Source organism: Rhinolophus sinicus, chromosome 4 (assembly GCF_057876585.1).
Source record: "Rhinolophus sinicus isolate RSI-liver-muscle chromosome 4, RSI-T2T, whole genome shotgun sequence".
NCBI lineage: Eukaryota > Metazoa > Chordata > Mammalia > Chiroptera > Rhinolophidae > Rhinolophus > Rhinolophus sinicus.
This window is the reverse complement of record NC_142504.1, coordinates 87,310,771-87,323,260: the sequence shown is the minus strand read 5'-3', so window position 1 is coordinate 87,323,260 and position 12,490 is coordinate 87,310,771. Positions and strand designations below refer to the sequence as shown.

At 41.9% G+C, this 12,490-nt stretch overlaps 1 protein-coding gene across 26 annotated transcripts in view; it reads right to left on the bottom strand.

The window, feature by feature from the left end:
• Nucleotides 1–7,214: 7,214 nt before the first annotated feature.
• The window catches only part of DTNA (dystrobrevin alpha), a 355,317-nt gene continuing 350,041 nt past the window's right edge, over nucleotides 7,215–12,490 (bottom strand). For 18 of the 26 annotated variants that reach the window (XM_074340145.2, XM_074340141.2, XM_074340148.2 and 15 more), the window contains one exon: nucleotides 7,215–8,299. In XM_074340145.2, the coding sequence (XP_074196246.2) occupies nucleotides 8,159–8,299 (141 nt within the window). In that variant the 3' untranslated portion in view covers nucleotides 7,215–8,158. Of the gene's footprint in view, nucleotides 10,830–12,490 lie in introns of all 26 variants that reach the window. The other 8 variants (XM_074340150.2, XM_074340158.2, XM_074340156.2 and 5 more) reach the window with 3 other exon arrangements.

The window sequence follows — 12,490 nt, the reverse complement described above, 5'->3', positions numbered from 1 at the left end:
GCTCACCCAGGTTTTACAGGAGCCTACGGTGCTCTGATAAGGAAACGAGAAAATGGCTGGCCTACCACACAAACACACCCCATCAAGGGTAACACAGGGCGTGCTCCCACCAGTCAGTCAGTTCCGGGGGGGGGGGGGGGGGGGAGGGGGGGGCACGCAGTTAAACCACGAGGCACCCGCCCCCTACGAGGGGGGGACAGGCGCGCCTCCCTTACCCGCTCCTCCGACCATGACCGCAGCGGTGACCCGAGGGAGTTGCTGGGAACCTGAGGCCACACCTCTGGGCCTCAGACATCCGTGGGATGACGCAGAGCGCTCCAGGGGCACTTCAAGAGGGCCAACCCAGACGTGGTACTGCGCCAAGGGGTGGCGTGTGACGCAGGACGGCCTTCCCCACTGTGGGAGCGTCTCTCGCGAGACAAGGGTGGGGGAGCCTGTCCGTGGCCAGAAGACTCCCGCCCAGCCCACGCCGGGAGGCGGGAGGCTGGAGAGCGTGGGCCATTGGATTCCGAGTCCCTGGCACCTCTGTCTTGTGGGGAGGACAGATGAGGGGACCAGAGGCAGAGCACTCAAGCGATCCCATTCGCCATGAATACCTGTGCCTCATCTGGTGCAGCCTAGGCCCTGCAGGGAGAGCACCATGTCACCACATCAGTGTCTTCTTGTTTTAAAGTTTTAGGCATAATCTATGGATTCCTCATTATGGAGGACGAGAAATCAGTTCTCTCCCTTTGCCATGTTATGTGTTCACATCCCATCTGCTATCTTCCCAAAATAGTTACCGTGTTTACCCCAAAATAAGACCTAACTATAAAATAAGCCCTAGCATGATTTTTCAGGATGACATCCCCTGAACATAAGCCCTAATGCGTCTTTTGGAGCAAAAATTAATATAAGACCCGGTTTTATTTTCAGGGAAATACGGTAACTATATTGGGAAGATGGCAGATGGGATGTGAACACATAACATGGCAGAGGGAGAGAGCTGATGTGTCGTTTTGGTTGATGAGTATTCCGTGCTTACATTATTATATGTATGCTATTTGGAGGTGAGTGAAAGCTGAGATACATAGTGTACTATGATTACTTTTCTTTTTCTTAAATAACTTGGTAATTAATAGTTATCTTGTTTTTTATTTCTTTTCTAGGTATAAACAGGAGTAGGTCCAGGTTTTGTCAGCATGAACATTATACAATTTTGGGAACCCACAAGGAAATAGAATACAAATTACAAATTTTCAAAGGGTGGAAGGAGCCCAGATCCCTATATCATTTTTTGGAGAAGAGCCTAGTTATAAGGAACTTCCCTTTTGGGCCTTAGGCTGTACACAGCCATTATTCTATATTGGTTTGATTGTTTTAGTAGCTAGTTATTAATAGAATTTCCTGGGCATAGTTCATTCTTCCTGTAAGGTGCTGTTTTTTTCTTTGTTTTACTCTCTATCACTCATGTTAAACGCTTTTCTCAAATGTCTGTTTATATTTGGTTGTGTGCTCACATGTAAGAGTGAGGTCTAAATAGCTGATTAGTAGTCTTGGCATCTGAGTTTTTCTATAACGTGCTCTGCTTGGCCCATGTCAGTATTTTTAGGGCTTTTTTCTTTTCTCCTCCCCTCCCCTCCCCTCCCCTCCCCTCCCCTCCCCTCCCCTCCCCTCCCCTCCCCTCCCCTCCCCTCCCCTCCCCTCCCCTCCCCTCCCCTCCCCTCCCCTCCCCTCCCCTCCCCTCCCCTCCCCTCCCCTCCCCTCCCCTCCCCTCCCCTCCCCTTTCCTTTCTTTTGGGCTGGGGAGGTGTTAGATTCCCCAGAGAGGGCTTTTTCATCTTGTATCTAAAGAGTAAGTGCCTGGCTGCCAGTGTTCTGTGTGTTAGTGGGGAAAACTGGCGAGAGGGTCTCAGAATTTAGTGTTTATAGAATCACTAAATCCCCTTGTATAAAAGTGAGTTAATTCAACATACATGTATGTGTCAATTCCTTGTTTCTTGTTCTTGGCTTACCTTACCTATCAGCTGCATTCAACGTAATTGATCACACCTTCCACCCTGAAGCATTTTCAGTCCTTGACATCCAGGACACCACAGCCCGTCATTCTTCCAAACTTTCTGACCGCTCCTTCTTAGACTTCTTTATCATCTCTATGCTTATGACTCCAAGATTTATAGCTCTAGATTTCCCTCCTGAATTCTAGGCCTAGATTTCTAACACACTACTCTCTCTTTTCACTTGGATGTCTTACAGGCATCTCAAATGTATTATGTCCAGATCTGAGCTCCTGAAATTCTTCCCATCCAAAACTTGCTCTTCCCAGTCTTCTCTATCTCAGTAAAATAACTCCTTCCCCTCTGTTATTTGGGCTCTCAAGTGGTGGTATCCTCCTTGTCTCCTCTCTTTTTCTCACAAACATCCAATCCATAAACAAAATCTGTTGGATCTACCCTCAAAATATATTTAGAATCTGACCACTTTCTCTCTACCCTTAGTCTAAACTATCATCATCTCTTTTGCCTGGATTATTGCAATGACATCCTAACTGATTTCTTAGCAAAATCATCTGTGGAGTTTGGTTTTACACATCCAAGAAGCTCAAAAACTTCAAGTAGGATAAACTCAATGAGATCCACTTTGAGACACATTATAATCTAACTGTTGAAAGACAAAGACTAAGAGAAAATCTTGAAAGAAGTGAGAGAGAAGTGTCATGTATAGGTAATCTTCAGTAAGATTAACAGTCATTTTCCATCAGAAACCAGAGGCAGTGGGACGACATCTTTAAAGAGCAGAACGAAAAAAACAACAACTATCAACTAAGAGTTTTACATCTGGTAAAACTGTTCTTCAAAAATGAGGGAGAAATTAAGACATTCCCAAATAAGCAGAAGCTGAGGGAATTCTTTACCAGTAGATCTGGCCTGCAAGAAATTCTAAAGGAAGTTCTTGAGGTGAAAGGACACTGGACAGTAACTCAATGCTGTATGAAGTAATAAAGATCTGAAATAAAAGTACATGGGCAAATATAAATTGAGTATTGTTGTGTGGTATAATGGAGAATATACGAGTATCTGGTCTTTGTCCCTGGATCCTGGCACAGAGCTTCAGGAACCCTTGGAATTTCCTGAGTGATGGGAATGTTTTTTATGCTAATGAGTAACTCATTGTGGGTCCTCAGATTGCTTCAGGATGGGTGCTAGTCACCAGAAAGATGTACTATGTTATTAAATGGTTGGCTATTTTGGCCAACCTGACCTCCAGGAAGGGGAGATGAACTGGAGATTGAGTTCAACTGGTTTAAGCAATTATGCCTAAGTAATGCAATCCCAATAAAATCTGGACACATTGATGTGCAGGGATGGTGGCATGCCCAGATTCCACAAAAGAGAGGGTATGGAAGCTCTGTATTATCCTCCTGCATAAGATACACAGGGCAAGGTATGTCTCTTCATTTGGCTGTTCCTGATCTGCATCCTTTGTAAAAAAGCTGTAATAGAAAGTGTAGTGCTTTCAGTAAGTTCTGTGAGTTCTAACAAATGATCAAATAGTGGGAATTCCTGAATTTATAGCTAGTCAATCAGAAATGTATGTAGCCCCTGAGACTTGTAACCGACCTCTGAAATGGGGGCAATCTTGTGGAGAACTCTGCCCTTAACCTGTGGGGTTTGTGTTAGTTCTGGGTAGTGTCGGAAATGAATTGCAATACACCCACTTGGGGTGGAGATAGAACATAATTGTATTTTGGCTTGTAACACCACTTTTTATTTCCTACATGATGTAAAAGATAGATGCATAAAATTAAGTATAAGTCTATGTTATTTGGCACAGGATGGATAAAGATGAGGATAGATCTAGGCAAATGAACACTCTTCATTACTATGTTTGTCCTACATGCCAGATAAGTGAGACTAGTGTGTATGGAGGCCACCCTCTGCCTAGGGGCCCAGAGCAGGCACACCTGAGTACACACCTTTTTACTTATCCTGTTGGCCTACTTTCCTGCTAGGAAAGGTGTTTGCCAAGGAAAAGAATTGCAAGGAGAGCAAAAGTAAGTTTCTCAAGTCTAGAGCAGAGAGCTGGCATAATTGGCCCATCCCAGATATTCTCAGGGTGTAGCTATTATCAACCAAGAGCAATCACAAAGAGACTTCCAGAAAAATGAGTGCCAGAGAAACCATTTACTGAGAACAATTGTTCTCGGTAGCATTCCTCCTGCAGGGCACAGGAGACTGGAAAGCAAAGGGGCACAATTAAGAGACCGGAAAGCGGAGGAGACTGCTGCAATGTTACAGGTATGATTCAGCCCCATTTGACACATAAGGCAGCAGAGCAAGAGATGGAGAATATGTATGGCCTGCATTACTGGTTTGCTTTTGTTTCTACCCAGTTTTTTGTTTTTGTTGTACCAATTAGGGTTGAGAGGAGGACCAAAAATTGTCATTACTTAACGAGTCATAAGCCTCTAATATTTTTATTAGGTTTTCTTTAAAATAAAGCAAACAAACTTATTTTCCAATGTTCTGTGGCATAATAATGCTATTGAGCATCTCTACAGGCAAAAAGAGAATCTATTGTTTACTGAAGGCATAGAAAACTCATTGTGAAGACATACCTCTCCAAGATGTTGGCCAACTCAAGCAGCCTTGTTACTAAATCAAAGAAACTGTCCAACCCAAGTGTTTCTTATCTGTCCACACACCCAGCCATCTGCTCTAAATATTTATGGTATGGAACCTGGAAAAGATAGAATAACATGATGAAGAAAATAATAATATCATTCATAATCTCCTGATGTAGATCATCAGCCTTTTGGTATATATTTTTCTGCGTATTTTTCTATGCATAGCCACTCAAATATTTGTAACACTTGGGTCATTTTTGTACTCTTACTTTTTTGACTTATGTAAATAACTTCCATGTTGATAAATATATCTCTGTATCATCATTTTTTATGGCTTCTTAGTATTCCAGCCTACCATATCATTCCATAAGTAGTCTAAGTGCTCCTACATTATTGTCCATTTAGGCCACTTCTAGTTGCATTTGTATCTTTGGGGTTTCAAGTGTGTGTGTGGGTGTGCTCCATCCGTCATAGCATAGTCATTCCAGTGTGATCTGTGGCATCATAGTCCCAGAGGGCAGGATCCCGGTTTCCCAAGGTGCCCAGAGAACCTCTTCCTGGGTGTCTTAGTAGCTGATGTGCTCTGCTGAAAGGATGAATCTGAAATGTTGCCATCTTCTTACCCAACTTGACCCTATCCCAACTTTGCCAATCTGCCTTTTTGGGGTGACTTGGCTCCAACGACTCCTGGGTGAGTCCTTGTACCATGAAGACAAGAGACCTCAACTCTTGGAGCAAAAGCTTCTTCTTTGGCAGAATCCTTAAATCCAGCTGCTTCCAGGGCTCCTGGTATGGTTTAACTGCAGCAGGGTTACCTGAGTGGCCCGAGACAGCAGAGCTTCCATCTGTTCATGTCCTTAGACTTGAGTATCTTTATTTGCTATGTACAGGAGTGGATTATTTATCTTGTTTACTGGTAACAAGCTCCTCAGAATTTGCCTTATTTAAAAACCCTCTAGCCTATAAGTGAGATCATATGGTATTTGTCTTTCTCTTTCTGACTTATTTCACTTAACATAATGTTCTCTAGGTCCATCCATGTTGTTGCAAATGGTAAGATTTCTTTCTTCTTTATGGCTGCGTAATACTCCATTGTATAAATGTACCACAGTTTCTTAATCCAGTCATCTACTGATGGGCATTTCGGTTGTTTCCAGGTCTTGGCTATTGTATATAGTGCTGCAATAATCACTTATATGCGGAATCTAAAGAAAAGAATAAGTGAATGAACTAATCAGAAACAGTTTTGGAAACATGGAGGAAAAACAGAGGGTTGCTAGAGGGGCGGGGGGGTGGGGATAAGGGGAAGGTGAGAGGTTTTGGGAACGTACAGAGGGATAGTGGATGGGGGGAGGGGGGTTCACACAGTGTGAGGGATATAAATGATAAATGTCTAAGTTTTGCTTTGTCTTGTGCACCTGAAACTAATTAAAAAAAAAAAAAAAAGAAAAAAAGAAAAAAAATAAAAAAAAAATTAAGAATAGAATTACCATATCATCAAGCAATCCCTCTCCTGGATATATACCTAAAAAATCTGAAAACATTTATCCATAAAGATATATGTGCTCCTATTTTCATTGCAGCTTTATTTATGGTGGCCAAGACATGGAAACAACCAAAGTGTCCCTCAGTAGATGATTGGATAAAGATGTGGTATATACACACAATACAATACTATTTTGCCATAAGAAAAGATGAAATAATGCCATTTGCGACAACATGGATGGATCTTGAGATTATTATGCTAAGCAAAATAATTCAGAAAAAGCAGAGAACCATGTGATTTCACTGATATGTGGTATATAAACCAAAAGCAACAAAAGAACAAGACAAACAAATGAGAAACAGAAACTCATAGACACAGACAATGGTTTGGTGGTTGCCAGAGGGTAAGGGGGGTGGGTGGAGGGGGGTGGGAGATGAGGGTAAGGGGGATCGAATATATGGTGATGGAAGGAGAACTGATTCTGGGTGATGAACACACAATGGGATTTATAGATGATGTAATACAGAATTGTACACCTGAAATCTATGTAATTTTACTAACAATTGTCACCCCAATAAATTTAATAAAATAAAATTAAAAAAAAAAAAAAAAAAAAAAAAAAAAAACAAACCCTCTAGCCTTGCACCTCAAAGTATGGTCCTCGGACAAGTATCAGCATCACCTGGGAACTTGTTTGAAATGCTGATTCTCCTTTCTCACCAGCGCTAGCACAAACAAAACAAAAGCCGCCAATGTGTTTATTCATTCAACAAATAATTGTGGAGCATGTAATATTTTCCAAGAACCTGGCTAATGCTGCGGATTCAAAAGATCAGGTACAGTATCATAAAGTGCTTATAACAGTGTCTGATATAAAGCAAGCATTAAATATCTTAGCTATTAGTATTTTCAAACCCTCCCCCATATTGGTTATAATAAGGCTTTCCATTGGGAAAACATCGTGTCCCCAAAAGTGAGATAGTTTGCCTCAGTTGCTTAATATCCAGTTGATGGACCCTGCTTCATGCTGCAAGTACTGATTTGTTTTTGTCCTTTGAACAGACTGACTCCATGTTACTTTAGAAAAGATTCATTGAAACAAAGGAGTAAAATACACAAGATATAATGTTTTTAAAAACATTTTTAATGAAGAAATAATTCCATTCCAAAATATAGACACACAATTAAATAGTTTAATCACTTCAAAATATAACATGTCCCCAGGAGGTTCCAACACACACACACAAAACAATACTTAACAGCAATACAAAAAAACCCATACAATAGTAGTTTTGTTACAATACCAATAAATATTGTGAAATCTTTAGTGTCTCTGAATTGGTTACTTCAAATGGTGTCAAATTACAGTAGTCATAATTAAAAATGTCTTATAGTTAATTAGCCTCATGATGTAATGCTTCTGATTTTTTTCTTTTTGGTTCAAAAGTGAAAATGCCCTTTCTTCAGAGGACACGGTGGAGTTCTTGTTTGTGGCTCCTTGAATGGAATCGAACCAAGGTGATTGCAGCAATCAAAAGTTGCTGTATTTATAAGGTTTATCTACAGTTAACAGCCAAGAACTAATAAGGGTAGACAAAGATGACCAAAATAAAGGCAGACATCAGTGCTAAATTATGAGGCAACAGTTTGGCTCATGCATATAAGAAAATACATAGTATATCACAACAAAGGCCACACGCTTATGCATTTCAGTTCACATTACTACTTACAAATGAACCTTCCCTGCCTTCTCATTCAAGAATCCATTTTTCACAATCTCCAGCACATCTCCCTCTGACCAACCAAACTTACCCCGACGTCCATCCTCACCAACCACAACTGATTTCTGTATCCTGTACAGTAGATTTCACACTCTTCCCTCCCTCTAGTAACATGGCGCTGTGGAGGAGGGTTGGCTGTGTTAGACCAGTGCTCATTAACAGGCCATCTTCTCTGATGGAGATGGATGTGCAATTCATTGTGGAACAAGAAAGAAACACCCCCCTACCCCCACATGATATGATTGTATCTAATGGACAGGACAGTTAAAACCTGCTAGGTTTGCACTTAGGGCAGGCCCCAAAAGTAAATTTGGAGAGCCAAGGAAAGAAACCCACCAAAAACCAAAAAAACCCAAAACAACACATGCCATTTTGTCTCGATTACAGGACAGGGGTGCTTGAGTCTGGTCTCAGTGCTGACGTGGAGCTAAGAGAAAGAAAAGGTGGCTGGTTAGTCGGGAACTGGTCATTGGCAGCAGTTTCCAGAGTCCTTGAAATGGCTTTGTACGGTGATATCAACAACCATGTGATGGTGTTGGCAATGAAAGCTATGACAAGGGGGAAGATTATCAGCAAAACAGTTCAAACCTTAGACAAACGTTTGGATGTAGAAACACCTAGTGACCACAGATATCAGCTCATTCCAGTCAGTGGCAGAATGCCACTTGCAGGGTCAGAGTTCTGAGTTCAACAACGACCTGGCTATGAGTTAGAGCTGACAGTCATGTAGGGAACTGAGATGTAGTGGTTTTACGTACTGAGTATGAGGCACCAGGGGCCACCTGCTCCATCTAGAGAGGTATGGTTTCACAGAAGATGGGCAGTGGAAAGGAGATGAACATTAATATATAACAACAAAACCCGCAATAAAATCCATCTGTGCAAAGAAATCTGAGAACTGTGCAGTTGTACCACTTTGGTGTCAGCCTGTTCTCAGGGACATTTGTCAGACTGATTCTCTGGAAGGAAGTATAATTAAATACATCAATGGACAGAATGGGCTCCTTATTAATGCCAACCAAGAGCTTTACTGTCCCCAAGGCAAGTGACTTTGTTCCAAAGGGCAGCAAAGGAGATGGTGTCTGACCAAATGTAGAGACAGGAACATCTTAGAGCCCTCTGGAGAGGGAGCTGGAAGATGTCAGGATGTCTGTTCTCATTTGGGCACCCACCAACTTCCAACAATGTGGAGTTGGAGAAGGTTTCTGCCAGCCCTGGAAGCAAAATCAAATCGCTGAAACTTTGAGGTTGACTCAGAACCTTTGTTTATTCTGAATAAGGCTTTTTCAGAGATTTGATTATACAAATTTATTCTAAAGCAGTGGTTCTCAACCTTTAGCCTGCATCAGACTCACCTGGAGGGCTTATTAAAACACAGATTGCTGGGTCCAACCCCCAGGTTTCAGATTCAGTAGGCCTGGGTAGGGGCCTAAGAATTTGCACTTCTGAATAAATTCCCTGGGGATGCTGATGATTCCAGAGAACACACTTTGAGAACCACGGTTCTCTTCTTTCTTTTAAAGGAGAAGAAGGAATTCCAGAGAAGCTGCCAATTTAAGTATAATGTATCCAATATGCTGCAGGATTTTTATTTCATCAAATCTTGCAAAAATAGGTTCTTTTTTCATTTCCCAAGAATCCCTACAGGAGGTTTTCAGAGCTCCCGAAAAAGGGCCCTCATGAAAGACCATCCACAGAGCCTTTCATTCTGCCTTCTTTGACCGTTCTTTTGCACATCAGCGTTTCCCTGAGTGCAAAATCCCAACTCAACTTAGAAGAGCCTGTTTCCTTTCACGTGACCACAGAAGGCTGCATGCAGAACACCAGGTAGCCAGCTAAGGCAATAAACATTCAGAAATAAAAGGAGAGTGAACGTTTTTGCAAGCGCACTTTAAGCCTGTACATTTAAAGCTGAAGGCCTCCAAACAACCTGATAGGGGAACTTGTGGATGAGTGGTGCTGTTAGAAACATGCTCCCTAAAGCTAAAACGAGAAGAACACGGAAGAGCAGAGATCACTTTAGTCCGTTTGGGGATCTTATGGCACCTGTGGTTTATAAACAGCTTTAGTAACGAGTATTTCAAAACATAGTTCACAGTTTTTAAGAAGATCTGTGCTGATTTTAAAAACTAAATTCTATATCATTTGAATGTTGCCTTTTTTTGAATATGATGTCTATTTGGAAAAAATATGTACACTAAATTCTATGGCTGATTCATTACAGTATCTTGAAAGAAAACAACCTCAAGTTGGAAAGAAGCCCCAGAGACTGGATTATCCTGGTGTGTTTGGGTCAAGTCACTGCTCACAGAGACTTGGAGACAACTGCAGACCGTGCTGGTCAAGGACCCTTCTTGGCTTCCGGGCTCTGAGTTTCTACACTCAGGAACCAAATCCTTCAGGGTCAGTGAATAATTGCAAATGGTTGTTTTTTTCCAATTGCTGTGGAAAAAAAAATGTACATTTTATAATAAACTGTTTTGCTAAAATCTCAAAGAATTCAGAAATCAAAACTTCTACCTATAAATAGTATTAATATTGTCATTGTAAACTGAACAGGCTCAATATTTTGTGCAAAGGTTTACAATGCTTGTTAATCATAAGGAACAGCAGCATGGGTTTTCAGCCTGTGGTTTTTTGGTTTGTTTTTAATCGGGGATGAGCCATGTTACCGAAGATGTAGCTGATAAGTTAGTTTTAAACAGAAGTCTTTTTTTTTTCCCCCTTCTTAAAACACACACTTCGGAACTACAAATCTTAGAACAAAAAGTTATCTGCACGCTAGTCAGCAGAACACGTCTTTAGGGGTGGGGTCTGTCAGGAGCTGCTGTGTGTGGTGGTTCCTCTCTTCGGTGAGGTTGCTGCCAGGTTGCTGTCTTCTCCTCTGTGTGGGTGGGTGCAGCACTCCCCTTCATCACCAGCTTTCATGTTACTTTCATCATCTGACTATAGCTTGCCTGGGAATAAGGAATGTGTCATTTCTTTTTAAAAATGAGCACTGTTCTATGATATAGGGTTATAAAGCTGAGGATCCCCCCTTTCCCTGACACACACACACACATACACACACACACACACACGTATACGCACACACATCATATACATGTTCTACTCCTTTCCTCTAACAATCAGGAATGAATGTCCTGGGACAATGTGTGCACCTTCTGAAAGAGAAGACAAAAATCCTTCCTGTTGAGTCTCTTGTTTAATGGGTGCCTGAGACATATGGAGGGTTAAAGCAATGCAAACAGAAATATTTGTGCTGTCCTTTAGACAGGAGATGAAAGCACTGACACCATCAGAATGCCACGCTAATTAAAAACAAACAAACAGGCCGGCCCAGTGGCTCAGGTTGTTAGAGATCTATGCTCCTAACTCCGAAGGCTGCCGGTTCGATTCCCACATGGGCCAGTGGGCTCTCAACCGCAAGGTTGCTGGTTCAACTCCTCGAGTCCCGCAAGGGATGGTGGGCTCTGCCCCCTGCAACTAAGATTGAACACGGCACCTTGAGCTGAGCTGCCTCCCGGATGGCTCAGTTGTTGGTTGGAGCACGTCCTCTCAACCACAAGCTTGCCAGTTCGATTACTTGACTTCCACAAGGGATGGTGGCTGTGCCCCCTGCAACTAGCAATGACAACTGGACCTGGAGCTGAGCTACGCCCTCCACAACTAAGACTAAAGGGACAACTTGACTTGGAAAAAAGTCCTGGAAGTACATACTGTTCCCCAATAAAGTCCTATTCCCCCTCCCCAATAAAATCTTTAAAACAAACAAACTAACATTTTAAAGTCCACTTTTAATCTTCCAACCCCCCAATTTCTAGGATGTGGCTGGCCAAGGAGTGGAGTACCATGTGGCCAGAGGGATGGACAAGGGACAAATCCAAGATTTGAGTGGGCCAAAATGGAGTTTTGGTGGACTCTAAGTTGAGAGGTAATCTTTATGTATACCATTACTTTCAAAGTGACTACTAGTTGAAAAGCAATAAACCAGGTTTTACTCTATTCACCCTTGTTAGTGTATTAATAAGAACATATTTATCTTCAAATAGGCCTAAAGCTCTCTGTGAGTGAAGATGGGTCTCCCACATCTCAGGCATCCTACTCTCTGCCCCTTACTCATGTAGGGCTCTGTTGGTGAATTCCTAAATGACTGGAGTCAACGAAGGTGGCTTCAGGACCCATGGATAAGAGATGCATGTACTTGGGATAATTTCTGGTCTTGTAGCACAGTCAGAAAGTCAAACAATTAGATTTCAATACCATAAACTGCTTTAAAACTTTAGCTGTATTTCTTGGCTACATCAAGAAAAATTACGGTAGGATAGAACTACCTGCAAAGAAGAAAGACACTAGGTTGTGTAGGGTTCTGTCAGGTTTTAAATAAATTTTGCCTCAGTGGCTGATATAGTGACAGGCTGGTTCACGTCTAGAGTCTTGTGCAATGGAGCTAGGTAGGTACAAGATGCATTAAACGGCAGAGGCCACAGCTGTGTTAATTTTTCACTGCCAAATTGGTACCAAAGATTAAAAAATAAGCCCAAGAACTTAGAACATACTGAAATCTTTGACTTTCAGGTACAAGAACCAAATGCCACTTTTAATCTGGGTTTATGTC